Raw genomic sequence first — 24714 nt, 5'->3', positions numbered from 1 at the left:
CCCAGGACTGAGCAAAGCAAAGGATTGCTTCTCTAGATCGTGCGACACACAGGAACAAGGACAAGAAAGAAAGAAAGAAAAGCAGGGAGGAGGAATAATGTGACCAACAAGTAGAAAAAATAGGGGACAAAAAAACAGAAACAAAAAACAAGGGCCTTTTGTCCACAAGGGCTGTTTGGGGTAGGCTGGGGTGGGGGTGGGTTGGTCTTTGACAAACAAACACACAACCAGGACAAACAAACAGCGTGAAGAAATAAAGTTGGAAACGGAGGAAGGAACAGATCATAGCTGTCAATGGAAGGGTCCACAATATAGGATGATGTCATATTAGATGTGAGATATTATCTCACATCTAGATGTAATATAGACGGACCCAAAACAAAATGCCCTATATATTTCCGTTTGATGTGTATGACCAATACTCCTTCACCAGCTCACGGAAGAAAGATCCTTCGGTTTCCATTAGGTTTGTAGGTCTGTCATACTCCATTATTTTCCCTGAAAGATTATATGCATCATTAGTACAGACTATGGAAATATATGATGTAGTCCCATCTTAGAAAAATGTTTTTGCAAGACTACGATAATACAACAGAAAAAGGCGGGTCACTGTATGAAACTAGTGAAGTTAGCATCCACTAATTGGTGCCAAAAAAAGCTTGAGTAGTGTTAGGGAAAAAGAATCCACAGTGCATTTTAGTTCCGAGTATGATCTATATTCCGTATTAATTTTGTGCCCTTCAATAAGACTAACAATAAGCGAATCACTGTAGCTCTATTATGTTGGTGATATAGGAAAGCATACCGTCGCTCATTGCAAGTACCATGTCACAGTCCATAACTGTCGGTATACGGTGTGCCACTGTAATAACGGTGCATTGTTTGAATTCTTTTCGGATAGTCTTCTGAAGAACAACATCTGTTCCGTTGTCTATAGAGGCCGTGGCTTCATCAAGAACTAAGATACGACACCTTCTCAAAAGTGCGCGCCCCAAACAGAAGAGCTGCCTTTGGCCCATGCTCCAGTTCGACCCGTCTTCCGCGACTGTATGACAATGATCTTGATCAGTAATATGGACCATTACACAGTTTCAGAAATTGAGCTAGCAAACAGATATATCTAGTGCGCCTAGGACTACTGACGGAAAATTGAGTAGCACGCGTATGTTCATCCTATTTTGAACTTTGAAATGGCTGAGGTATAGCTTGCTATTTTCGCAGTTTCTTAGGAACAGAAAAAATGAACTCCGGAAACTAAAGCGCATATGCAGATGGAATTTCCTACCAAGTGAATCCAATCCCTGTTCTTTCTCCTGGACAGCTTCGAGAAGTTGACATTTATCAAGAACCTGCAACAGAATAGAAGGTAAGATAACTATGGTGATTCCTTTTAAGATGTGCAAGGGACATAAAAGGAGAATGGTAACTTGTCATCTGAGATGCCCTTAATTCAGTTTGACAACGTGGTGAAATTTCTGAAACTGTTATATATATTACCTTGATAACTGAGCTAAATTGCCATGGTTAAGTCGTCTGATGATTGAATAAGATAAGAAAAGCAACATAAAAATTTATGTATCATTACATATATTACCTCCCATATTTGTTGGTCTGAGAATTGCCCAAAAGGATCTAGATTATATCTTACAGTGCCCTGAAAAAGTGTCGGATCTTGTGGGATGATGCCCAAACGTGAACGCAGGTCATGTAAGCCAATAGAAGTGATGTCCAAAGAGTCAATAATTATTTTCCCTCCAGATGGTTCGACAATACGAAACAATGCGCCAATTAATGTTGTTTTCCCACTTCCTGTTCGACCAACTATACCAATTTTATCTCCACCTTCAAACTTGCAACTGATTCCATGCAGTACAAGGGGACCATCCTTTCTGTACCTAATCTGACAAACAAAATGTTTATACCACAATCTGTTACAATTAATCCTAAAGGTTTTCACCTCTTAAGGCACACATGTATATATTTATATTTTTGATTCATTACCTTCAAATCTCTAATCTCCACACTACCAATTTGAGGCCAATCTAGTGCCGGCCGGTTTTCTTCGATGACTTCTGCTGCTTCACTTTTTATGTCCATGTACTGGTCCACCCGTTCCACAGATATTATTTGATTCGCAAAGGTGCATTGCTTTCTAATAGAGGAAACAAAAGACATATTTAGGGAAAGACCATACGACAATGCCATTCCCACAAAACCTGCAGGAATAAAAGTAATTAGTTTCTTGATTGTAATGTTGATCTCTTCATAACAAATGCTTTTGGTGCTTGTGCTTAGCACAAGCTACTCACCAGGGCTAAAAGTTCCTGGAGGAAGAAGAACTATGAGAAATGCAGAAAAAGAAAGGACTGCAGCACTCATTATTTCAAGGCGTTGAATCAGCCATTCTGTTGTTGCAAAGTTGTAGAAGTATGGGATAGCATTCTTGTCAACAAGATCAGAATTTTTATCAAAGAAACGATCTTCTTCCTCGAAGGCCCTTATGGTTATAGCCCCTGAAATCGATTCGCCTAGGTGATTTGCTAGAGCGGACTTGGTAGTGCCATTGATCCGCATAAGTTCCTTAGCAGAGGCTAAGTAATATCTCTGCATGGCAAAAAAAGGAAAAAACATGACAGATCATCGGAAACCATCAATGGAAAACGGTTGACTAATTCACCTTTGGATGAAAAAAGCAACAGAATACATCTGCTGGTGAATGAAATAATTACTGCCAAATATAACTGTAACAAAACCAGTTACCTGTAGCCTAACTGACAAAACTATCATTGGCACTGACACAAATAGAACTTGCCATGTAACAACAGCCAATACCCCCAGATTGCTGTATCCATTCAAGCTGGCGCTAAGGCTAAACATAAACGCGAATGGGACATCAAGGTCGACAGTACTCAAATCGGAAGAGACCTGCATTACAAGGGAAAACAGAGCTGGCCCATCATTAAAAACGTCGGAATGTGAAACAGAATTTCAACATATTTGCCATCTATTCAAGAATTCTTACCCGGCTAAGGACCCGCCCTAGAGGAGTAGAATCATAAAAGGACATCGGTGCACGGAACAACGAATCAAGTAACTGGGAAAACAAGGATCTCGATGTCTGGACCCCGAGAACAACAACCGATAGACATCTTGATAGCAAAAACAACATCGTGCAAAGTCCGATAACAATGTACACCGTGATTAGCCTCAGTGTACTGACACGGGGATCTTGGACATTCGCCGCCATCCAAGAGTTCTGCGCTATTTGCCCCGCTATGAAGATCATGTGAGAAATGACACACAGAGAGGCATACATGAAGCCTCTGTTCTGGCGCAGGTAAATCATGTAGGGCTTAAGTCCAGTGTCTCCTGTCTCTCTTTCCTCTTCCTTGATCAGTTGGTGTGCTGGTGATGGCTTCTCAGACTTTGTGTATCCACTTCCATAGATATTATGCTTCTCCTTTGTTGATGTTCCGTTTGCTCTATGAGGAGCAACATTGTTATCAACATCTGAAACCCCAATAGTATCCTTATGGGCATTTACAAGGTCTTTGAATTCTTGACAGTCAGAGAATAGATCTCGATAAGGTGCCGACCGAATAACCTCCCCGTCTGACATCAGCTGTTAAAAATTGCCACTAGTTTAGATGATAACACGAACAAAAACTTACAGAGAGACCATTATAGATATGTGTGTGAAAGAGAGACCATAATGGAGTCGAAGACGGGTAGAAAATCGACTTGGTGGGTAACCAAAAGAACAGTCTTGTCTGAAAGAGCGCCCATGACATATTCCTGCATCTCACATATAAGTCAATAGCAACTTAATTTACACAAGAGTTTGCTACTAAAATCGTTAAGCACTCTGCAAACCTTGTGATAATGGTGACCCTTACATTGAAGAGGCTGGTTGCTGTATGGGCATCGACGGCGCTGAAAGGGTCATCGAGGAGATAGACATCTGCGTCTTGGTACAGCGCACGAGCAAGCTGAAGGCGCTGCTTCTGACCGCCACTGAGGTTCACTCCCCTCTCCCCGATCTGAGTATCGTCTCCATATGGCAACATCTCGAGGTCCTTCACCAGCGAGCACCTCACGAGTGTTTCCTGGTATCTTTGGCTGTCCATACGACACCCGAAGAGGATATTCTCCTGCACGGTTCCTGTTTGGATCCATGCGTTCTGTGACACATATGCTATTTTCCCGCAGACTTGAACCTGATGAACATTTTACACATGATTGAAGCTTATTGTCACATCGATCGTAGCCTTATGAACTGATAAATCTTTTCTTTTCCATTTGATAAACCTAGGTCCTCAACTGAAGATATAAAAATGAAGAGTTGTTACTAAAATGCATTATTACCGTGCCTTGAGTTCTCGGGACCTCTCCGAGTATCGCAGCCAAAAGCGTCGACTTTCCTGACCCAACCTCTCCACAAATGGCAACCTTCTCCCCTGCTTTAACCACCAAATTTACATCCTTCAGATTAAGTTTTGATGGATCTTCGCACCACGAGAACCCGCACGAGTTCATCGCTACCGGGTAACCGATGCCCACAGAGGAGCATTTCTCCTTAGCTCGTCCATTCAGCTCAGGTGCACCTAGAAACTTCTCTATCCGAGTGAAAGCAACCTTAGCCTGCACCACGACTCCAAGAACCTCCGGTATGGCCCGAATGGGGTCCTGCACCAGGCGCAGGGTAGCGATGAAGGTGAAGACGTTGCTGGCATCAAGAGGGATCTCCAGAAAGTAGCATGTCAGAAATGTCGCCGCCGAGACCCAGACAGGCGATGACCAGAAGAGGACGCTGTTGTACGCCCTGCTAAGCTGGAACGCCGACAGCCACCTGTACTCGACCTCCCTCAGCTCCTCAATGGCCTTCCTGAAGTGAGCTTCCCACGCATAGAGCTTCAACACCTTCATGTGCACCAGTGACTCGGACATGGCCTTCAACCTCGCGTCCGTCGCCTCCATCAGCTTGCTCTGGAACCTGTGCTGCAGCTTGGCCAACGGAGCGTTGCAGAGCACGGTGATGACGACGACGACCAGGGACGAGACCATGGCGGCGCCGACCGCGCTGTAAAGGATCGCCAGAGCGATGCAGAGCTGGACGACCGTCGTCCATGTCTGGTGGAACCAGTACGGGAACTCCCCGACCCGGTACGCGTCGACGGTGAGGTAGTTCATGATCTGCCCGGAGGAGTGCGCCATCTTCGCCGAGCTCGATAGCTTCTGCTGCTTCCTGTAGATGGCCGCCGAGAGGAGTGACCTCACCTGGAGCCCTAGCCTCCGCGTGCGGAAGTACCACTGCCTCTGCGACAGCGACTCGCAACATTTGCAGATGAACATGAGCGTGGCCAGCATATAGCCTTCATGCTTGGAATTAGGGGTCACTTTCCCGGTTGACAGGTTGATGAATGCCCTCAGAAGCAGCGGGCCTGTGGACAAGGTGAGCACCTTGAGCAGGGCGAAGAGACCCGAGACCATGATCCCGCACTTGTGATGAGAAGCGATAGCCCAGAGGATTGATGGTGGTGTGCCATCATGTGACGTCTGCTTCTTCTTGTTGTTGGTCAGCTTCTCCAAGAACATCGAGTACTGGCTCTGTGCCCGGTCTGCGGCGCCTAATAGCGGCATGTCTTTGTCGTCGAGGGGCTTCTGGTAGCCCGTCTTCATCAGAGGGTTGAGCCACCAGAATGTCATCTGGCTCAACATACCAGCTCTGGCAAAGGGAGTCACCTTCTGGTGGGTGCTCTCTGAAGATTGATCACTGTCAGCTGTATCAGCAGTCTTCAGTGGCTTGTATAATCCTTCATCTTCATGTCCCTCTTCGTCATGGCTGCTCTGGATGCTGTAGATGAGAAACATAACTGCGCCTGGCGGGGACAGGAGATCCAAGCAGTCCTTAACAGTGACCGTCTTCTCCGCAACAATGGCGACAACCGAGGAACAGGAGACGAACGCCGCATAGACGGTCAGCAAGACCGACCATGACCGAGCGAACGCCGGCCCGAGGAACCGGCTCCCGGCAGAGAAAGCGAAGCCGGCAAGGAGCAAGCTAAATCCCTGTGACAGCGTCACAAACCACCAGTGCGGCAGGTAAGTAGAGGCATCTGGATTGTTGTCGAAGTTGCTCCCCAGCAGCATCCAGAGTCCTAGGACGAGGTGAAACAACCCCAAGCAGCCATTGAACGACACGGCTGCCAGCTGCAGCGGCGAACAGGGCCTGAGAAGCCGCCGGTGTGCAGAGGATGCTCTGCTCTCGGGGAGTCGGACGACGAACCGGGGCAGGAGCGCGAGGGCGAGCGGCACGACGATGCCGGTTTCCACCAGGTGGTTCGCGCAGGTGGAGGCGTCGAATACTTGTCTGAGGACACCCTGGTCGCAACAAGCCGGGCTCCCACACAAGTTCATCAGCGTCACCCAGGAACCTGAAGCATAAATCACGGAGCATTGCGTCGCAGTGAGATTCCCCAGCTCTTGTAGTAGCATTGTAGCAATGCTGATGTAGCTACTACGCAGCAACGTGCATGGGAGGGGTGAGAAAAGTACAGTGCTTACCTGCGAGGGAGCTCATCTGTGCGAGTGTGCGACGACGAACAGATGGATCGAGCAGAGTCCTGCAGCACTGCTTGAAGCTGAAACAGCAGCCGCAAACAGGGCATGGAGTAGAACACTGCACGATTCGATCCCAAGGTTCAGTTCTTTGGTTAGTTTATTATGGTTTTTCCCTGCGAGCAACAGTGGCACTGTGGCAGTGTAGGGTATTGGCCTCTCTGTTCCGTAGCGGCTACCGCTGCGTGCCGTTTGTCCGGAGCTTTGGCAGTGTGCGCACACGGCATATGCCAAAGAATAACAGAGCCGTTGGTCTCGTGCCTCGGCGTCGCGGGCTTTTTTAATCATGAATGATTTGGGGGGAATCTCCTTGCTACTACTATTACTCAAGCAAAGCATGAGACGCAGATACAGAGAGGAAGGGGGTCTGCCCCATACCCATCTGGCGAATGCCGACGAGCCGGGTAATTCGTAACCAAACTACGAACAAAGAATCCAAGCTAACCAAAACCCGGAGCCAACCGACGAACACATCCAACGCACGAAGGGCATCGCCCGCCGCGGGAGCAACTTGACGAAGGTACCAAATGCAAGAGCAAAGTCTACAAGAGGATCCTAAGCATGGGAGCTTGGAGGAGGTACGGGATAGCCCCCAGAACTAACAACGACCACGATGAGATGCGCCAGCTCTGTTGGCATAGACCATGGATCGGACAGAACCCGAAGGAGCATCGGATGATGCAAGAAGGGAGGACGAGAGAATCACCCAAGCCACGGATCTAAAATCCACACAGCTCCTCCAAGCACCGGGCGGCGGTGACAGAAGGGAGCGCAGGAGCGCCTTGTAGTGCTATCAACTTCAAATTTGGACTCCCTGCTGCATATTACAATGCTGTGACCCATCCGACTAATAATATACTTCTACCATTTACACAAAATTCCAAGTTTACAGTGCAAGCACAATATTAAAAAAGAGCCAGTGCAACCACAAACTCCACAATTTCAAAACGGCTGCATCGCTGAATGATTTGCAGCCAACACTGATGATAAAAGATGTGTGCGTTTTATGATTCATGAATAGAGAATGCCAAAGAAACCTACAGCTTCGAGGAAATACAAGTCAGAAAAGTTTTACGATAACCCAATCAGCCAGGTTACCAACAAGTATGGCAAGCTTTCCTCAGTTCACCGGTACCACAGGACCTGGGACAAAAGATGGAAATGCAGTTACTCTGAAATCCATAAGATCTCAAAACCAACTCATGGTTCTGGCAGGCATGTGGATAGCTAACTTCCACGCGCCCCGGTGGTCCATGCCTAGTTCTTTGGTGATAGTTGATTTGTTACATCAACAACAAAATCATATTTGCAAAAACATCTGGAACATGTGAGCACACGGGGAAGAGAGAGACAGAGAGAATGTCCAACTAAACCAAATTTTCATTATATATAATGCACTGTAAAAGACCGTACTTTTACAGTACATGTATTGAGACTGAACTATAGATCATTTGTTTGAGATGAACCTTCTTAAAGACCCCAACGGAAATTTTCTTCTTCTATTAGACCACAAAACTGGACCGACAAAATTTTCAAGACTCTTCCTCTTGGCGGTTTACAAGACCCATGTATTTGTTTCAGTGTCAGGAATCTTCTGTGCACATCAGCCGTTTCTTCAAGGCACAGACTCCAAGCTGTGATCCAGACAAGATTTTGACAGCTTATTCTTTTGTCTTGCCTAAAAAGAATTTCAATTCTCCACTTCTACCTGCATAGAAGCTGAAGACTCTAGGAATTGACAAAGCTGACTACTTCAGCTAAAGCAAAGGCCCATGCCCGGCAGGGAAACGACTGGGATGAACACCTCTCTTTGATCTTTCAGTGCCATATCGTCTCATTTCGACTGGACCCCAACCAAGAATACCAGCAGAACTGCTAGATTCCTGGGACCTGTTACCATTTGCCATAAATGGAGGAGGTTGATACATCGTTTGGGTGTCAAACTGATTATCCTGATCAGCTCTCCTCCGGCGCTTCCAGGCTTCCGAATTCCCAGTGTTTTCACCATTATTAAGAGGCTCGGGAGTGTGCTGGAAAGACCTTGTTGACCTTTGGTTTCTAGGAGGATGAGGCTGATTTGAAGAACCTCTGTTAGGAGCGGGTGCAAAATTGCCACCATGTGAGGGGCCGACTCCAGCTTCCATTTGGTCCTGACAAACTTTTAAATAGAGATCACACAATTGCTCCCCAGACATATTTGAAAATCTTGCCACATAATTCCATAATCTTGTGGTCATACCTGCAAACAATGCAATTGTTTAGATAGGTATCTTTTGACAGCATATATAAGTTCCGGAAAAAAAAAAGGAATATCAATGTTCATGAAAGAATGTCTCTAGAATGTTCATGAATATGAATGTCTCAAGAATGTCTCTAGAATATGGATGATCTGGAAGCACAGGAACGAGTGCGTCTTCGACAATGCAAGACCTTCGGTCGATGGGCTACTGGACAAGATCAAGGACAAGGTCCAATGCTGGGCAAAGGCTGGGGCTCAAGGGCTCAGGGTTGTTTGACCCCATCCTGGGATGTCCACTGATTAGGCCGCGCTTGGTATGGGTGTAATCTTATACAGGTGTATATAACTTACAGGTGTAAAATACCGGCCCAGAGCTATTTCCAACCGGAAACCAAAACGACGGGCGGACACCTGTATTTTCTATACGAGTGTGTTTAGAAGGAAAACGACATTCCAAACACGGCCTTAGACTGTTGGTTTTGTAAAACTCAAATCCTAGAAGGATTATAATTGTACCCCTATCTTTTCAATGTAATAAAGCGCAAAGGTCCTTTGCGTTTTCTCAAAAAAAAAAACAATCAAATTATTCATCACATATGCTTCCTACAAAAAGGTAGGAGCTACCAACACTTACGGGACTGCTTGTACGATTCTACATGTTGGGCAGCGACTTTTCCAATCTTTTCACCGATTATCTGGAGGTACCGGCGAATTCTTGAAAGAACCTGCACACATGCTTATAAGGTTAGAGTGGCAGTAGAGCATTTTAAGAATAGATTGTCAATATCAAGATATAAAGCAGAAACCTTTTCCTTCGGAAGATTTAAACTTGTATTCTGTAACCTATCGAGGCGTTTCAATATGTCCTGCTCTTCATCCAAAGCTTCAGAGCACCATTCCAGCCACTTTTCCTCCTTTTCCAAACGATATTTAATCTGTTCTTCAGACTCTGAAATTTCACCCTCTTCTCTTGCTTCAGCTTCTTCCACCACCTTGCGTTTCTTAATGTCATCTTTGTTCGACTTAATATCCTCTTGTGGTTTTGCATCTTTTTGCCGGCCTTTAAACGATCGAGCACCACCGTTTTCATTATTGACTTTTTGGCTAGCACCTCCTTTGGCTTTTGAGCTCTTTCCACTCAGATTGGCATATTCCTAGAAAAGCAGAATTTTCTTGTCAATGGATTAAATTGTCAAAGTTGGACACATGCAAAAGATACAACTATTGCATATAGAAAAAGATACAGAATTCAAATCAAGCTTTGATTTATATTTTTCAAAAAAAAATGGCTGTCAAACAGAAGAACTGATAGTGAAGCAAAAAAAAAGCTCACGAGTTGCTTGAAAAAAAAAATCATATCAGTAAGTATGTGTACAGGGATATTGTGAGCAGAATGGTACCACTAATCTTGGTGGAACCAGAAAACTTCAAAAGCATGGATCAGGGCATAAAGAGGTTCAGATGCTAGCTTAACATCAATAATTAATTAATCACATCTGACTCGACATCCAAACATGAGCAAAATAGACAACCTCAACCTTCCGATTTTATATTAGCTCTAGAAAATGCAGATGTGCGCTTCACATACAGAATATGCAACGTAAGATGCACTTGCACATAAACAGCATACAAACAAGCACAACCGCACACATGGAAGAGGATGAAAGGTCAGGGAGAGTACCTTTTGCAGGAGAGCACTAGCACGATTATCCAAATTTGGTGCGCGTGGTAAAAATGTTTCTCTCTCACCAAGTGTTGCTGGTGCAATTTTTGTTGTCAGCCCAAGCTTTGCATCCAATCGTATCTTCTCCCAGTTTCCATAACCATACCAGTGAATTCCAAGCAGCAATCTTGCATCATCAGCTAAAGATATAAAAAGATTTATGAGCTCATATTCTCAAACATTTTTACAGAAGCTAAGTCAAACAGCAATTACTTTCAATCCATCCACAGCTTGCTGACCACTGTGGCTTTTTGTAAGGTGATTGGATCCGGTATTGTCTAACTGGATCTTTGTAACGTGCGATGCGCTTTGCCAAGCATTGAAGCTCTTCAACACGAGCCAACAACTCATAGGCCTTCACTGGTACACCAAAAAAATCCAACACTGTGCCCTATATTTGAAGTACAATGAACTGAACTCAATAAAGGAAGATAACGCACAAGGAAACGACTACATATGGATCGGAGGGAGGACCATTTTCTCTAAGGCATCACAATGAAATATACCTTGATGTCTGTGTTCTCTTTCACAGCTTCCTGACAGCCATCAATGAGTGACTCATACAGCTCAATTTGTGCTTCACATGGAGCCTTTGCTATTGCACCACCAACATCATCCACAATTAAGCCAATTTGGCTTGGATTTCCAAACTTTTTAACCTGAAGTTCACCATAAGAATTAGATAGATGAAGCTGGAGAAAATACGCCGACCACATATATAGCTCCTGAAACAATACAATGCAATCTACAAATTTTGCATACAAATTGTCATACAAATTTCAGAAAACTGAACAGAAAAAACATAGTACTGGTACCAAAACTTGCAGTGACCATGTAATTATACGCACCAATAAAATAAAATTAACCCACAGTTCACATTTATAGTGTAATAAATGCATTGATAACTAAAATTATGACCATTCCATTTAATAACAAGTACTCCCTCCGTAAACTAGTATAAGAGCGTTTAGATCACTACTTTAGTTATCTAAACGCTCTTATATTAGTTTACAGAGGAAGTAACTAAGTAGGAGTTAAAAGACCAAGGTAGCAGGAAAAAAGAGGCAAATATACTTTGATGGTCGCACACTGACACGTTAATAACTAAAATTATCTAGTTGCAGAACATCTCTAATAAAACAAGATGAGAACCTATAATGTAACAGATCTCATGATCGTATTGTTATAATAACCGTGGAACTAAGATATATAATGCATACTTCAGGATATGTGCAAATATAATCAATCAGAGAAGCAGAAGAATCAAATATGCTGGTAGTGGGCGGAGATTACCGCTCGAACAAAGCGGGAGGCATCCTTCTTAGGCATATTTCCATATGACCAGTTCCGTACTTGAGCGACTGCTCCATCAATAAATGGTAACGAAACCATTGTGTCGACTGTTCTGCTGGAACGCCGCCTTGGCTTTTCTTGTGCGTCAACCGCTCGCCTTTTCCTGCTGCTATTTTTGTCGAGTTGGTGATCCTCCACATAGCTCTTTTTATTCCGTGCAGCACGAGGTGCTAAAGTTTCCTGCAGAACACATTCTATTACTCTCTGGTTAAGTTGATGGCAAGCAAGAACTGAATCAGATGTCCAAATAAATACCTGACCCATATCTGCGGGATCTGGTTGTATTAGTCTACTCCAGAATGAGGCATCATCCTCACCGCTGGAAAAATTAGCAACCTAACCAAAATACTTAAAACAATTAATAACATATCCAAAATACTAAGAAACATTAATGCACAATAATTTCTGTGCTCTGCATCAGTTTATGGTTGTGCCCTGTCACATGCCTTGAAAGCACTAAGAAGCTCATTTCCTTCTTCCCCTTCAGCAGCCTTTGTTTCAACTTTCTCAGCTCTCTCAAGTATTTCATCAATGTCCATGCTCTCAAGCTTCCTCTTGGTCTCTTCATCAGTCTTCTCTTCTTTGAACAACTCCTCTGCCCCAAACCTCAGTATGGCTGAAAGTTCATTCTGCCAAATGATATGGATTTCATCACTAGAGCAAGAAGAAAGAAATACTCCAAATGTGTCCACTAGTAAGAGACTCAACAATTCAAGGTAAAACGTTTTCCCCACTGAATTTCGCAGATCGGATGTCCATTTTATATACTGTCTAGGGAATGTGTACACTAGGGCAGAAGCCAAATGCATGCTATAATGGAAGTCAATGAACCTGCACTAAGGCTACAAGCTATATCACAACAAAAACAACAATGCAAGTGCATGTAAAACATTAAAGCATAAACAAAATTAAAACATATCTAGTTAACAAGTAACTAAGAGAATTTCTACACCAACATATACTAGACAAGTTGTCATCCAAACTAACCCACGAAAACAAGACAGCTTAGGCAAAATACTACCTTATCAAACATGGAGCCACCCTTTTTGGTTTCTTTCTTCTCGAGCCTGCCCTCAGCATTCAGCTTCTGAATCACCAAGTGATCAAGAACCTGAAATAAATAAGTAAAATAAATTAAACACATCTCATGTATTTTCATTTGAACACTATACGAACACATTCGGTGTCTGCACCATTTTTTTCTTTGCCCGCTCTAATATATCCTCTTCAACACTTTTGCAGGTGACAAAACGATAGATGTTGACAGTATCTTGTTGCCCAATCCTATGTGCCCTACTCATTGCCTAGCATCACATCAGGATGCACAAAAAAAAAGAGGGAAGATAAGCAAATGTTATTTAACAATTAAAACATCCATAACATCATAGTCACAGATAGATTAGAGGACCTGTAGATCATTTTGAGGATTCCAATCTGAATCAAAAATTATCACTGTATCTGCTGTTGCAAGATTAATACCAAGTCCACCAGCACGTGTAGACAGAAGGAAACAAAAATCATCGCTTCCAGGAGCATTAAAATGTTCCATGGCCTGGTGACGAAGATCCGCTCTTGTACTGCCATCAAGCCTCTGAAACTGGAAGCCTCGAAGGGATAGGTACTCAGAAAGGATGTCCAGCATCCTCACCATCTGGAAAGATGAAAATTCAGAAACCATTTATACATGTATTGTCCGATATACTGATGTTGGCGCTATAAGAACGCGGTTCCTGTAATGGTAACACAATACATTCTGTCCACTGCCAACTAATCCAACTCACATCTGTAAGCTGGTTATTTTCATCAGTTGGATTACATAGTTAATAGAAGAATTGGTGGTTTTATCAGTACCGATACTAGAATAATATATCCAAAACTAATAATAGCTCTGCTAACTAAAACTGAAAAATTACATCATTTGAAAGCAAATAATAAATAACCTGAGAGAATATAAGCACGCGATGATTAGTCTCCCGCAGTCTCAGCAGTAGCTTGTCCAACAAAACTAACTTCCCACTACTCATAACAATACGTTCAACTTTATTGCGATCACCAATGCTATCTCCACCATAACCATGATCAGCACTTTCAAACAAGAATGGATGGTTGCAACACTTTTTTAACTCGACGACAACATTCAAAAGTGAGACCTGCATATATCATGATCCAGCCAGCCAGACAAATTAGTATAAATAGCAACTCAAATATGCTGAACAAGAAGAGCAATTGTTTACAGAATAAACGATGAACATCAAAAAACAAAAAATAATAGTACATGATATCCAAGCAACTAGAGCTATCTAAAAAAGATTATACTTTGCATATGCAACCCTAGACAGGCTATTACAATTAATTACTCCCTCCGTCCCATAATATAAGAGTGTTTTTGCCATCACACTAGTGACAAAAACGTTCTTATATCATGGGACGGAGGGAGCATATGTAGAATAAGAAAAAAATGCCTCTTAAAAACACACAATAACATAGATTCCTAGATAACAAGAGAATGATATTCATAGATTGCCCTTCTTTGGCCGACGCCGTGACACCTGATGATAGACACTTAGTGCTCAGTAATTCCACAGCATAAACACACTAATTGAGTTAAGTTCTGTCTATAAGAGGGGCAATATAATGCACAGAGGGGCCAAGCCTTCCTTTAGATATTGCAACGGATTTTTCAAAGGCCTATTATTTGCTATTTTAAATATACTAACAACCATCCTACCAAGATGTGGTTCTCATAATAATCAAGCATTACATCATTGCTCAAGAAACAATGGTCCAAGACCCCTATTTATCAAATGTTTCCCATTTCGCAGATACAGGATCTTCAACATTGGCCAACCTACATGTTAGACTAACATAATGAGCAACCTATGCAAGCAGTTCTGTGAAGTGGCGGTTCTTCACAAAAATATATCGAAACAAACCCATTTGTTTAACACTTTAACAGCACAAACTGACAGAAAAACGAATTGTTGATACCAACTGGATAAATAAATAAACTGATAAAAAATTACACTCATGATTTAATACCTGATTCCCGCGAACTCCTTTATTCAGATTCTGAAAATTTCGCTCTAGAATCCACTTGTAATATCTAGCAAAAAAATAAAAAAGGTTCATTTCAAGGAGGAATGAAATGCATTATTGAACGTATAAGTTAATACGAGAACATACTGTTTCTGTAGGGGAGACATTTCGATACGAAGAATTCGCTCAATTTTTGGAGGTAGAGACTTCTCGACATCTTTTATAACTCGCCTTAAAATATGGGGCCTCAATTCCATGTGAAGATTTGCAAGCTACAAAAAGATCAAAACAAAGAGACTTAATGATTATCAAATAGTATAGGACAATTGTGAATACAATCCAGGTCAATACAAAACCATCGTTCACAAATTAATACCTCAGTTTCATTAAACGAACTCAAATTTTTGTATCTCTCAACAAAAGTATCCTTGCTGTTAAATTTGACTGGATCAAGGAAATGAAGTAGTGCCCTGCAAACAAAAAAACAGGAGAAAACTATGAGCATACTTGGAACCTGAATTTTGCGCACATGGTTGTACACAAACTATGTATTTTCTCTTTTTCATCCACTTCAAGAAGTTGATTTTCTAAATAAAATAATCATTAGTCATAATATGACATGCACTTCCAAATATGATGAAAAAATAACATGCGTCTTGCACCAAAAAAAAGACATATTCTGCACCTGCAAAATCATATTATTCACCATGCAGGCTGAATCAGTTTTTTTTGTGCTGGATGCATGGTCATATTTTTATCACAAACTTTAGACCTGTGCATTTTATACTACGATGAACATCCATGTTTCTTCTCAAAAAAGTTGAACTATTTTTCAAGTAGTTGAAGCAACCCATTTCACTTCTGAATTACACACTCACATATTGCAGTATCAAATTACAAGTACCTAGCAACAATGCAAACATATATTAAAAAAAATGTCTAGCTCAAGTCTGCATAAGAAAAGGACATACCACAGCTCTTCAACACTGTTCTGCAAAGGGGTCCCAGTTATTAGCAGCTTATTTTTGGTGCTGAACTCCTGAGAGAACAAATACAGTTTTATCTTTTTGCGGTAATTACCCAATACATAGGCTGTTACGTTTAGTTCAAGAGAATATCCGTACCAAAAGAGCAATATACAGTGATGCTTCAGAATTCTTCAAACGGTGGGCTTCATCAACCATAAGATAATTCCATTTGATTTTTGAAAGGACGACTTTGTCCTTAAGTATCACCTCATAAGTAGTAATCAAAGTATGGAATTTTACATGCCGCCCACCCTTCTTATTTGTAAAAAACTCATGCTGCTGACACATCTGCCGCCAATGGATTAGGAAGAATGTCAAGCACAATGCAAGGTGAACACAACTCGTTAGGAAGTGTGGAACTAAGAACATGCCCTTTAAAAAAGCATATTTATTGGTAATTGACACTTTTGAATGCAAAGTCCAGAAAATAGAAAGAAAAGCAGGAACCAAATGAGCAAGCAAAGTAACATAGCCTAAAAACAACCTGGCAGATATATATAAACATAGTAGCCAAAACATGATGTGCAACGGTTCTAAATTATGCAGAGCTCTGATCTGCTCAAGATCCATGATTAGCAAACGGATTCATCCCACACACGATGTGATATATGCCGCAACAAAGATGAATTATACCATTCATGAAGCTCGGTATAGTAAAAGGATATACTCATCTTCTGCAGAAGTCTGCAAATATAAGTTTCAGTAGGTTCTAAAAAGCTAGTGATAGCTCCACTATCCCATTTTAGGATCCTAACAGTAAACAAGGCGCTAAAACTGTGATTTTGAAATAATTAGAGACATTATAGATTTTGGGGTCCTCCCTACGAAAACCAGGATTAAGTGTTGGTTCCCTAAATTTTCGCTGTAAACACTGACCATTTTTACCCACTTATTAATTTCTCTCTGCTTGTTTCTAAAGCATGGAAGAAAATTAAGATCGTGTGCTACACTCAATACTGAGTACGTCTGATTTTTACCGCGGTGTCCAAATCACCAAGGTACATACTTTGCGACTTGAAAATGAAATTGTAAAAGAAAAAATGTTCTAGGTAACCACTAGGTAGTAGATGCCCCTTTGCTGCTGTGATTCTGCCTTAGGCCTTGTTCGGTTAAACCTCTCCTGAAGGGGATTGGAGAGGTTTTGAGGGGATTGAGTGAGATTTTGACTTGTATGGGATTTAATCCACCCCAATCCACTTCAATCCCCTTCAATTTTGTTGGAACCGAACAAGCCCTTAATCAGCAGATCGAGCACCACGGACTACCTGGTCATTTACTTATGTGCATGGAACCACGTAAGCTAAATTAATTGTTACAAAGAAGATAGGATTGACGAGCATGTGTTCTTGGTATTTAAAATATTTAAACTATGCTCAGCAGCAACCTGTAGGTCCCTGCTGTTGTCCATTAACAAATTGTGCTCCTTACAAATAATTACGTGCAGCTACTAATCAAAAGAAGCGCTCACAACTGCTTAGGATTGAGGATAAAAGAAGAAGAACAAAGGTTGTATGAAAACAGTGTCTAAAACAAAGTGTGCACCACAATCACAGTGTTCAGTGAGCCCATCAGATGGCAAACTAGCAGAATAGCAAAGCTCGGTACCTTCAAAGTGGAACAACTGACAAGTACATGACCAGCAACACAATGCAAGAAAAGCTTGCTCAAACAAATAACAATAAGCTCCTTTCAAGTTTACATAATATAGGAGTTTAAAGGACAACCAGTATGTTTTATAACCAGCAGCAACTTAAATAATTACATGAATTGACGGTATGTGATAATGTTTACATTCAACAATTAGAAACATTAGGTGTCATAAATAAAAAAGGGTTGCCAACATATGAAAACGGCATTTAGTTGCATGCAAACCTCAAAAGAAGCAAGACATGTAAGAAATTTACTGAGCTTTACCTCTCTGCTAGCACGATTTCCGACATAAATTACAACATTCATGTCAGGTAGCCACTTCCGAAATTCTTTTGCCCAATTTGACAATGTTGAGAGCGGCACCACGACAAGAAACGGGCCATTAATTTCTTGAGCATTCTGCAAGATACATACCAAGTATAGTTAATCAGTAAAAAGATCCTGGTACCATGCAAAACAAGGATCATGTGAAAAAATTACATGAAGGAAGCCAAGCATGGAAACTGATTGAATGGTTTTTCCCAGACCCATCTCATCGGCAAGAATAACATTAGTATCATTTCTCCACCTGTTTTACAAATGAATCAATGAGCATGGATTGGCAAGCAACGTGCTTTTGTTATGCATATCTATAGATTTTACATACCCATTAACGAGAAAGTTTAGGCCTTCAAGCTGATAATCGCGAAGTTTACCTCCTTTTAGCCATTCTGGTTGATCATCAAGCCTTCTCAAACTAGCTGAGTAACATAAACTTAGTATTAGATGAAGTTCAAGAATAGTGATACAGCAACGCAAGGAAACGGATAACTCAAGACCAGACCATGGATCGCCTAAGTATAAGTACATAATTCAACAATGTCAATTTGTGATGGTGCTCAGGAAGTCAAAATCCACAAAAGAAATGCAAAGTCTAAATAGATAGCATTCATTGCATCACATGACACAGTACCTATAAATATTTGGTAACTTATGGGAAACAAGGTGGAAATGCCATTTTACAATGAATATATCTCTAAAATTATTTATGCTTTCTAGGTCAACAAGGGAGAAAATTTCCAATCCACAGGGGAGACACTAGTCCTCAAAGCCAAAAAAAACTATCAAGTTCAGTCATCAAGTATGCAAGCACAGATTATGCATAGAAACGCTACCTTTGCTTTTCTTCCTTTGGAAATCAACTGTTTTCCCCAGTATGGCAGTGGCAACTTCACGGGCCTGTTGTTTAGTGTAAACCCAATTATAACATACAAACTTATGTAGCTATGAAATACCGGTGGATTAGATACATAGAATGCCTACCCTGTATTCATCTATTGCTTCTTGAGCAAATTCAATATCTGTATCTTTTTCCCTGCAAGGCAACAGATAATGTGGGCAACATGAATACAACAGAAAAGCATGGATACAGCTGTACAGGGCCAACCAAAGAATTTAACATATCCATAGACATTCCATTCAATGGGTCAGCGCAAATAAACATCCACATGCAAAGTATTATCATAGCTACGAAAATGACTAACCCAGAATCAAGTCATAAAAATTACCAGGTCGATTCTGCGTAAGGAAGTCCCTGCCATTTGACTAAATATTCTGGCACCACAACATCCCCATCCACTTTGGTTGCCCTATCAGCAAATACCCGTTCAACCTGGAGATTGATACTTAAGACAGAGTACAAATACAAAAATAAGTCTGTTTATTAATAGCCTAAAGTTGGGATTAATGTGAAACCTGGCTATATTGCTTAATAAGGTCCAACTCCATTTCCTTGCCGACATCATGCACCTCAACCTGATAGATGAAGAGGCATAGAGTTGATGAATAAATATATCAAATAGTCGACATTTTGTTCAAGACTAGAAATATTAAACACTTCAGTCATTTATGAACCACATAATACAGATCTCGATATTTATAAAAATGCAGTGACATGCTATCCATTAATTGTTACTCCTTCTGTTCCAAAATATAAGGTGTGTTACTTTTCCCATAAGTAAAATGTATCTACATTTGACCAAGTTTATAGCAAAATATATCAACATCTACAATACTAAATAAATAAAATACAAAAATATACTTCATGACGAATCTAATGATAAGGATCTGGTATTGTAGACGTTGATATTTTTCTCTACAAACTTGGTTGAAGTTATAGAAGTACTTTTTGAAAAAAAAATAATACACCTTATATTTTGGAACGGAGGGTGTACTTGATAGTAGTTAACATATCATGGTGAATATTATTTTCCTAAGCATGGACATACATTTCTCTTCCACTCTTCAAGACAAATGTTTGGTTACTATTTATTGTCTGGATATGCAATACAACTGACAGTTACCGTGCTTTGCTTCTTGTCAAAGAGTTAAAACGCAAAAGTGCAAAAGCCAAAAGTTTTTTGTTACCTCTTCGCGCGATAGTGACCTCTTGTACCTCTGCTCCTCGGACACTCTTTTCATGTAGTTTAGAACTTTTTTAAATCCACTAACCTGTCATTTTAAAGGTAAAGTGAACACACATCTAAAGAAATAGGCTAAAGAGATAAAACACAAACAGCAAATATTACAAACAGAAATTGTAAGCAGAAGATATCCAGGTGAGCTCTTACACTACGAAGCTCGGATAATGTCTTCCACTGACAATGTAAGTAAGACTGCCCTTTCCATTTTATGTAGAACTCTACATCATCCCATTGTTGATCAAAATCTAATGGCATGCTCATAACAGTAGGTTGAGTCGATTGACCATTCCTCAGTGCATCCTCAGCGACACCCTTTGGCTGATACCAAATGACCCTTTCAATTGTTTCTCCATCTTCTTCATCTTGATCCTCCTTCAAGAGCTAGATACATTGGAAATATGTTAGTGATCTGAGATCAAATTTTATAAAGGTGCACACAGCATACATAAAATAGATTTATAAACAGTTAATGCCAACTAATAGTGGGGTAACCCTTAAGGAAGGACTGAAACAAAAAGGATATCGCAAAAGTGAAGACATTTTGTAGTCACCAACTACTCTACTCCAGCACATGGAAAAAGTAATAGAATTTCATCTAATTTAAACCTCAGACATATCGGTGACATAAATAATTTGATACATAATTCAAACTGAACTCTAACCTTTTGTTGTTTAGTTGACTTCTCCTCACTATCGTCACTGTCACTTTCAGCATATGAGATATTTCTCTGTGTCCTCCTCCTCCCCGAAGTTCGGGATTCATTATGGGAATTGACATTTGAGAAAACATCATTATGGCCCACAGTTTTCAGATGCAACCTGACAGGTTTTTTCGGTCGATGACTAAAATCAGGACTGTTGGGTGCATCTGAGTCTTTTCCTGAAGAATATTCTTCGTCTGTGAAAGATACACCTCGTTTGCGTGGAGCCTGCATAGGAAGCTTTTTTCGCTGGGAAGTTTTAGTTCCTCCGACCTTAAGTCGTTTCGATTGCCTCCTACTATCAATAAAATCATCATCATCATCCGAGAGCTCAAGCTCATCATCTTCTTCTTCTTCGCCTGAGTTCTCACTGTCCACAAGCTTCTCCTGAAATTCGAGTTTCACAAGGTCAGCTTAAATAATAACAAACAAAAAGGTCATATAGCTAAACTGGAATACTAATAAAAGAACAGTGTGAAAGCTATCATGACCACAAACCACAAAAAAAACAGCATTACAGAAGAAGAAAATCTACACCTGTTGAGTGAGTTCAAAATTTCCAACAAAAAACCCTAAAGACTAAACTGATTAAGAAAAGCATGACTAGAGGAGCAAGAATATGCATGTGTCCTCGTATGTTCACAGTACACAAGGAATATACACCCCAGAACATTGCTACAATGATGTGCTATTAGCCATAATGTCACCCCAGAACATTGCTACAATGATGTGCTATTAGCCATAATGTCACCCAAGAAAATGCGAAGTACATGAACTGCAACCATGACATTCAACTACAGAAATGTATTGAATTGAACAACTCAAGGATTTGGTTAGAAGTTTATGAATGAATGCATTAATGCAGCTGCCACGGGCAACTGTCTTCTATTATTACTTTCTTTAAAAACATGAAAGACAAAAGCATATGCTTCTTCCAAGCTTCCGTGCATTTCCACCATATTTGGTTCTTGTTTATACCATAGACCCTGATTCGCAATTCGCTTGGTTCGGGATTCGGGATTCGCTACATCTGTGCCGATCAGATTCAATGGAGGGTACACATCTCTAATTTGCGAATTGGAGAAGGGGTTCGTGAACCCGGCGATTATGATTCGCCACCTCTATTATACAGTGTACTTTTCTCTTTATGGGGATGTACGGACTAGGTGGGCCACATATCTAATTAAACATCTGATCCATACATAATAAAAGGAACAGCCCATTAGGCCCACCAGAGAATGGAAACCTAACCTGCTGGGTTCACATCCTGACGTCCTAGTCCTTGTGACCCCAGCCGCCACACACGCACACATCTTTCTTCTACCTCGCTTCAGGCACGCATCTTTCCTCTGTTCTAATGCTAGTTCGTCTCCACCTTAATACAGGCCCCCCTCCCTGCTCTCTCCCGTGCCGCTCGTGCTCTGGTGGATGGAGGAGAGGAGCCTGCAGACATGTATCGCCACAGCACATGAGGAGCTGCGACGGGCCAACAGCCATGTCTCCACCACCGCCGTCACCTGGACAGCCCTGGCAACAGAGGAGCTGTGGTAGCATCTAGCCCGTAATGGATGCTGAATCGATGGGTTCACTTGAGATCCACGAATCGGGAGGAAACTTGAGATCAGTTCTAGTTCGGCGAATCGGGCAGTGATTTCCGATCTGGATCGAACCCCGATCTAGATCTGCATCTGGATCGAAGTTCAAGGCCTCACCCAGCGAATCCGGTAACTCTGGTTTAAACATGACTCTATTTACTGTAGTTCTTCTGTCTCCAAATTTCTCAAAGAATACTTATTTGATCTTCAGGTTATAATTTGGAGTACTTTCATGTATTTCCTCTTTTGAAAAATCGATCGATTTTGTGCAAGTTGGATCAGCTAGGGCACTCTTTTCACCATGCCAATTAAACAGATGCTGGTCAGTTCATCTTCACAAAATAAATTATAAACCATACAACTTAGAAGTTAGCGGCAGTGTCATGTAGTTCTAAAAAACATCGGCAACAAACTTCCACTGCACCAGCTAACCTAAACAATAACATGTAGCATAATGTGTAGACAATACAATAAATTGCTGAAGTTACACGTGCGATAATAAAAATTCCAGTTGGTAAATGACCTTAACAGCAGCCTTGTCGGTTTCACTGTCTGGCTCAAAATCCACATCATCTGGATCATCTTCTGCAAAAAAGGAAGAAACAAATTTTGAGTCAACAATGAGCTGGACCATCTTCTGCGGATGGAGAAAATTAGCAAATGCAACAGAAAATTTGGCTGAGAACAAGGCTGCACGTATAAATATTACCATCTGCGTCATCGTCGTCATCGTCGTCATTGTCATTCTCATCATTATACGCATCGTCATCGTCGTCATAAGCACTGCCCTTTGTCGACTTCTTTTGTCTTGAGGGTACAGATTTTGATGCGACCCCAGAAGTGGAACAGCTTGGGTGGCTCATCCCACGACGATTCAATGAATCACTCTGCTCCTCTCTGTCCTGCTCATAATAGTCATCAGAGAGCATTTCATCAGCGGGCACATCCCCGTGCCCTCTGTTTAGCTCATCATCCTCTCCACTACCATCCATGTCATCATGTGAGCTAGCCGCAGACCCGTCTTCCATTCCCCTATCACTATTTGATGGTTCTTCCCCTTCCGTGGATCTGCAGTCCTTCAAAAAGTTTGTACCCCATGGGCCAGAAGGACCACCTACTCTCTGAGCATTCTGCCCTGATTTAATCTCAGAAGGGTTCAGACCTGACTGGCCAGCTTCGTATTGCTCCTCCTCACTGTGGTAGGCATCATCAGCCTTCTCATTCAAGTTCAACTGGCCTGAGTTCAAGTCGGCGTCCCTATCCCTGACTGACTCATACGCGCCTTCGTCATCAGCCTTCTCGTTCAAGTTGTACCCTCCCGAATCAGCCCTGCTCCCAGAATTACTGAAGAATGCCATCACAATTTATGACAACACAACATGAAGAAACTGGGAGCGCTTCAGCAGTCTATTACTCCCTGCAGTTTATAAAATGAAGCTAATTTAGAACCTCAGTTGGGTAGCTCATGGCCAAAGTCTGATGCCCTAAACAAGCATCGGAACTCGGATGCTATTGTTTTAGTAAGCTATTGCTAGGGGTTGGTCGTTTTGTAAGCACCAAATGAACCAAACTATGGCGGGGAAGAAACAAGTGTGCGGAGCTCTAATCGAAATAGAGCAGTGGAAGGCAGCGCAGCAAGGCGCTGAGCAGCCTCGAGCGCGCGAGCTTCGAATTGGATTCCGAAACCCTAAATCCCGACCGATTCGCGCGCCGCCCGATAGATCGGCGCCGGCGGCAGCCAGATCGAGCCGGCCACGGCGCGGATCGGGTGCGGGGCGCACGAACCGGTGTGCGGGATGCGTGCCCACGCCTTGTAACCAAAAAAAAACTTCACAAATCCCCTCCAAAACCCGCGAGGGGCAGCGAGGAGACCCACCTCGTGCCGCGGCGTGCGAGGAGGAGGCCGCGCGCCGTGGTCTTCCCGGCAGGACGCGGAGGTTTGGACCGCGAGGAGGCGGGGGGTGGCCCGACGGGGACGGTTATCGCCAGATGCGATCGCCGGCGCCGGCTGCCGCGCGGGGGGCGCGGCGGTCGGGCGGGGCAGCGGAAACACCCGTGCGATTTATTCAAAAGTGGGAACACGGCGGATTGCTGGGGATTTTTTGCCGTATTTCGGTGATTTTTCCGGGGAGAAAATCGGATCGGAGGCGGGGGAGGTGGGGTGCTAGGCTGCGGCGATCACCGGAGAGGCGCGGGCGGCGAGGGGTCGCGCGGGCGCCGCGGCGGCGGCGGCGGCGGCGCGGAGAGAGAGGGGGGTGGTTATCTATCACGAGACGGGGGTAAGGGAGATTAGAGGGGCAGATAAGTTT

The 24714-nt window shown here is 42.4% G+C and overlaps 1 protein-coding gene across 1 annotated transcript; it reads right to left on the bottom strand.

Moving 5' to 3' along the window:
* Window positions 1–373: 373 nt before the first annotated feature.
* On the bottom strand, window positions 374–24714 carry LOC123187638 (protein CHROMATIN REMODELING 5). The gene is made up of 42 exons (XM_044599559.1): window positions 24282–24714; window positions 23115–23822; window positions 22929–22990; window positions 20772–21197; window positions 20257–20490; window positions 20054–20137; window positions 19382–19441; window positions 19195–19298; window positions 18950–19001; window positions 18802–18865; window positions 18294–18387; window positions 18128–18215; window positions 17912–18046; window positions 16094–16285; window positions 15941–16008; window positions 15346–15439; window positions 15117–15241; window positions 14973–15036; window positions 13874–14083; window positions 13342–13584; window positions 13127–13237; window positions 12955–13044; window positions 12380–12562; window positions 12189–12269; window positions 11874–12113; window positions 11087–11239; window positions 10794–10971; window positions 10539–10720; window positions 9664–10011; window positions 9492–9582; window positions 8423–8857; window positions 4366–6434; window positions 3874–4217; window positions 3672–3795; window positions 3023–3622; window positions 2761–2925; window positions 2310–2604; window positions 2002–2216; window positions 1595–1900; window positions 1286–1349; window positions 806–1045; window positions 374–498 (listed from the first exon to the last, which is right to left on the bottom strand). Exons 2-42 carry the CDS (start codon window positions 23761–23763, stop codon window positions 389–391), a joined length of 9672 nt encoding a protein of 3223 aa, XP_044455494.1. The 5' UTR covers window positions 23764–23822; window positions 24282–24714; the 3' UTR covers window positions 374–388.

The sequence above is a fragment of the Triticum aestivum genome, chromosome 2A (assembly GCF_018294505.1).
Source record: "Triticum aestivum cultivar Chinese Spring chromosome 2A, IWGSC CS RefSeq v2.1, whole genome shotgun sequence".
Taxonomy (NCBI): Eukaryota; Viridiplantae; Streptophyta; class Magnoliopsida; order Poales; family Poaceae; genus Triticum; species Triticum aestivum.
This window is presented reverse-complemented; position numbering and strand designations above follow the sequence as displayed.

What these genes read in the sequence shown, in the direction of transcription:
- LOC123187638 (XM_044599559.1), bottom strand. Translation starts at nt 23,763, where the DNA reads ATGGCATTCTTCAGTAATTCTGGGAGCAGGGCTGATTCGGGAGGGTAC. An exon ending in CTAAACTTTCTCGTTAATGG is followed by an intron (nt 18,216 to 18,293) that starts GTATGTAAAATC and finishes TTTGTAAAACAG; the next exon opens with GTGGAGAAATGATACTAATG. An exon ending in ATCCTCAAAATGATCTACAG is followed by an intron (nt 13,238 to 13,341) that starts GTCCTCTAATCT and finishes ATGTGATGCTAG; the next exon opens with GCAATGAGTAGGGCACATAG.